We start from the raw sequence: 4142 nt of genomic DNA on the forward strand, positions 1-4142 counted from the left end.
ACAGAACTGCCAGGAGTTGGTTATGTTTTACGAAGTCCCTCTTCCCCCTGGTGACTGGCTACCGAGCCATTCAGCAAGTCTTGAGGAGGCTGGTCCACACTCATCCTTGAGGCTTCGTCTCCCACATCCAGTGGCTGGAAACAGAGGCCTGCCCCTCACCAAGTGGGTTCTTCACATCCAGCATCCTCGACCGCTGCAGGTTCCTCATGCTGGCAACAGCTCCAGCTTGCTGATCTAAAAGCTGCCTCTTGGCTCAGCTGTATCCTAACACATCTTTGTACAGTTCTGGAACTCTTTCAGGATCCACAGGCCGGGGCAAGAAATGTGTGAATTTCTGATGTCTTTTGGACCTTGCCCCATCTCTGGGAGTACCATCTTTATTAAGTGCTACAAAGTACCTCCGCCCTGAATCTCCATGTTTGTAGACATTGGATGAGTAAGTGTTGTACCAGTTTTCCTCAAATTGTTCCCTGAAGATGCACTCAGAAGTTAGTTTCTCCTACAGAAAGAAAGAGAAAAGAAGCATAAGTTAAACTGCCACTAGATATTTGAAGACATGAAAAAAGATATTATAAAAATAAACAAAATGCTTTAGGCTTTGTGTAGCCTTACTTTTCATTTAAATGTCAACAAACCAAACCCAAGAAGAGTATGTAGATCTGACAATGAGTTTGGAAACTTGGACCTGTACATCTACAGGTGATTTTTAGATTTAAAAAAATGAATTAGCTAAGATTTACTTTAAGAAAACATTACTAATTTATGATTTACTTTAAATTTATCTTGGAATTAATTATATTATGAATTGTTCTGTCTTGGGCTAGCTGTTGTTCTACAAATGAGATTTGGTAGACGGTCTCAAATGCAACACAAGAGAGCAGGGAGTATTTACATATTTCTTTGTGGTGTGCATCACTTCTCACATTTTAAACTGGAATGATTACAACCAAAGGAAGTGGAGAAACAGAGTATTTTATGTATGAATATAATATAAGAATAGAAGATGTATGAGCTGATATGAAAGTGGTACTTACAGAGCCATAGAGTTCTCCCTTCTCATTCATTCCAAGGTAAAGGCCACTGTCCACGCCTCTAATACTGACCAGTCCCACTGCCACACTGATGAATTCAAGAATACCTGGAAAAAATTGCTTTAATTAGTTTTGTAACCATAAAACACATAGCATCCAAAAACTCAGTTGAAAACAAGTAGAAAACGCACATACAACAGTAAATGTGGCCTAGTTTCTCTGAAATTTCAAACACTACATGAAAATATACACAATCATCACAGGAAAGCAGTCTGAGAAGCCCCATTTAGGAACTTGAATCCTTCACCATTCAAGAAACTTTTTCAAAATGTTGAATGTGAAAGGATTTTATTCAGCACTGAAACTAAAGCCATTACTACCATGCTGTTGGAGTCTTTAATGATTGTACACTATTTGCTAAACTGCCTACTCAAATATCGGAAGATCAGTTTGAATTACCTGAAAATATACCTTACTACTTCTACAGAGTTATCTTAAAAAAACACATCCATTATTAGACCATTTGAATGGAAATCAAAGTACAGATGGGAATTTTATATAACAGAATCTACCCACAGAAAAAGAAAAGTATTTGCCAGACATCTTATCTAGCATATGGGCCCACACCTCTTGACACAACTTGCTGTCTTTAGTGCAGGCTTTTAAAGTACATAAAACATGCTGCTTTTTTTGCTACTATTTGGATTATAACGTTATTTATATTACATTTGCCCAAAAATGTAATATATATTAATAAAGTGTTTGAGACATGAGGTACTATTTGAAGCCTGAATTTGGCAAAGGTAAGCCAACAGACACCAATTGATATGCACAGATTACAGCACATCCAAAACATGAAAGAAAAGGAATGTGTGAACTGGCTTTTTGGAAGTTGTTAACAACATAAACAAAGCCTCAAAAAGAAGTGCCAGAATCATATTTCAGATACTGCTGTTCAGCAGCAAAACCACAAAATGTTTAAAAAAAATCCCTGAATCCAAGGTAAGTAGTTTTAAATAGTGCAGCTGATTATGACTTTTTGTCTGTTTACTATTTATGATTTCAGGACAATTTTTAGTCTCAGGCAGATGGACTATCTGGACTAACCAATAATTTTAAATGTTTTCAATTTTAATTGAGCTTCGGCAAGTTTCTTAGTTGTATTAAAAACAGCAAAGAAAATAAATCCTTTACAAAGAGTAAGCATTAGAAACTGTATCACACATAAATCATCCTCGTTTTCCAGTTCATAAAGCACAGAGTCCCATAAAAGGTTTGGAGGCATTTTGTCTTTCTGATATCATTTTCAAAGCCACTCTTTTCCAAAAGCATAATAAGCAGGTGATACAACCCACAAAGAAACCACATCAGACAAACCCGCCAAGAGTAGTGGTAGAATAAAGGTAGTACAATTCTAAAAAGCCCACTAAATGTTAGATCTATAGCTAACTTGATTTGCTCTTTAAAGCAAACATTTATTTCATGTTTACATGCTGTAGGAAATCTTTCTTCTGAGAATAACTTTCTGACTACTGCTCCTTTAGTTCTTAAAGCATCCACGTGCTATAAAAGCAATTAAAAGCCATTCCAGCAGATTGTTTTGACTATGGGGAGGATAGGAAGCTCTTTAATCACCTTTTTACGACTGCTAAACCAATACACACCAAAACTCACATGTAGCTGACAACAGCAGGTTTGTTCAGACGTCCAGCCTCTACAACTACTATTTAGGATTTACTCTCATATCACAGGTTGCCTTCTCCTCCTTTGGGTTTACTGACAGAGAAGGCTGGCTGGGAAGCATTTTAAGCACTTAATGAAAGTGGCATTTTAGGCTCTTCTGCTTCAGATTTATGTCCTTCTGTGAAGCAAAGCAGTCTAATGCAGCCTCAGGATCAGCATGCCCAAGTCTGTGAGCTACACCGTTTTACAGAGGCCCCAGAAGCTCCGATACCAATAGTGAATGCAAAAAGGATCAGTCTGACTCCCGACCATTCCCGTAAACCTATGGAATATGCCTGTGCTCACAGACCCCAGCCCAGGCTGAGCAGCGCCTGCCTCCTGACTCACCTGGGATGCCCAGCCCTCCCTCACTACCCGCCCTGGTGCAGACCCCATGGCCGACGAAGCCTTTCTGTTCCGGGCACTCACGCACCTGCCTCGGCATCCCCAGCATCACATCAGCCTGCCCAGAGCAGGGCTGCTGCCGCCCAGGCGCGCACCAGGCGCTCACACACCCGCCCCCGCGCCCGGGGCCGCGCCGCAGCCGCCTACCGAAGAGGCTGTGGTCCTGGCGGGTGCCGCGCACGCTGCCGTCGGGCAGGATCTGCAGGTGGAAGCCGGTGCGGCAGTAGAGCTGCCGCCGCCGCAGGATGCCCTGCAGGTGCGCCAGCTCCGCCGCCGCTGCCGCGGCCGGGGCGCGGCGCTCCCCCCGCTCGGCGGGGCCGCGGCGGTCCCCGAGCAGCGCCGGGCGCTCCCCGGCGGGCGGCAGCAGGAAGTGGGCGCCCACCGGCTGCCCCAGGCCGTCCAGGCCGCCCAGGAAGCCGCCCACCTCGGCCAGCGGAGCCATGCGGGCGCGGGGCGAGCGGGCTAGGGCGCGGCGGCGGCGGAGAGCGGCTGCCGGCCTCTGCCGGCGGGCATGTGGGGGTGCGCGGCGGAGCCCCAAGCATGGGGAGCCGGCAGGGCCGAGCGGAGCGGAGCGGGGCCGAGCCGTGCTGATCCGAGGCGGTGCGGGCCGGGCGGCGGGGTGCCGCTCATCAGCCTGCCGCGTGTGTATATATATACGGCGGTCCCCTGACATATGCTAATGAAGCCGCTGCGGGGAGGCCGCGTTTGAAATCGTAAACCGGCTCCCCCTCCGCTCGCACCTTCCTCTGATGTGCGGCGCGGCGGGGAGGGGAGGGGAGGGGGCTCCGGGCGCGCACACGCGCGGCGGGGGCGGGGGCGGGGGCGCGGGCGCGGCCCCGGCGCGGAGCGGAGCGGCCGAGGGGGACGGGCGGGAGCTGCCCGAGCACTGCGGGGACAGGTGCAAGGAGAGGCACGAGGCAAGAAGGAGAAAGGGCGTTACCTGAGGGTTAGACCTGCCCAGACACACATGAAAGACAAAACCCG

The 4142-nt window shown here is 47.5% G+C and overlaps 1 protein-coding gene across 1 annotated transcript; it reads right to left on the minus strand.

Annotated features, from left to right (window-relative positions):
* Positions 1-217: 217 nt before the first annotated feature.
* On the minus strand, positions 218-3901 carry FGF20 (fibroblast growth factor 20). The gene is made up of 3 exons (XM_058024583.1): positions 3306-3901; positions 1035-1138; positions 218-499 (listed from the first exon to the last, which is right to left on the minus strand). The coding sequence occupies exons 1-3, from the start codon at positions 3829-3831 to the stop codon at positions 254-256; spliced, it is 876 nt and encodes a 291-aa protein (XP_057880566.1). The 5' UTR covers positions 3832-3901; the 3' UTR covers positions 218-253.
* Positions 3902-4142: the final 241 nt, after the last annotated feature.

The sequence above is a fragment of the Melospiza georgiana genome, chromosome 5 (assembly GCF_028018845.1).
Source record: "Melospiza georgiana isolate bMelGeo1 chromosome 5, bMelGeo1.pri, whole genome shotgun sequence".
Lineage (NCBI taxonomy): Eukaryota > Metazoa > Chordata > Aves > Passeriformes > Passerellidae > Melospiza > Melospiza georgiana.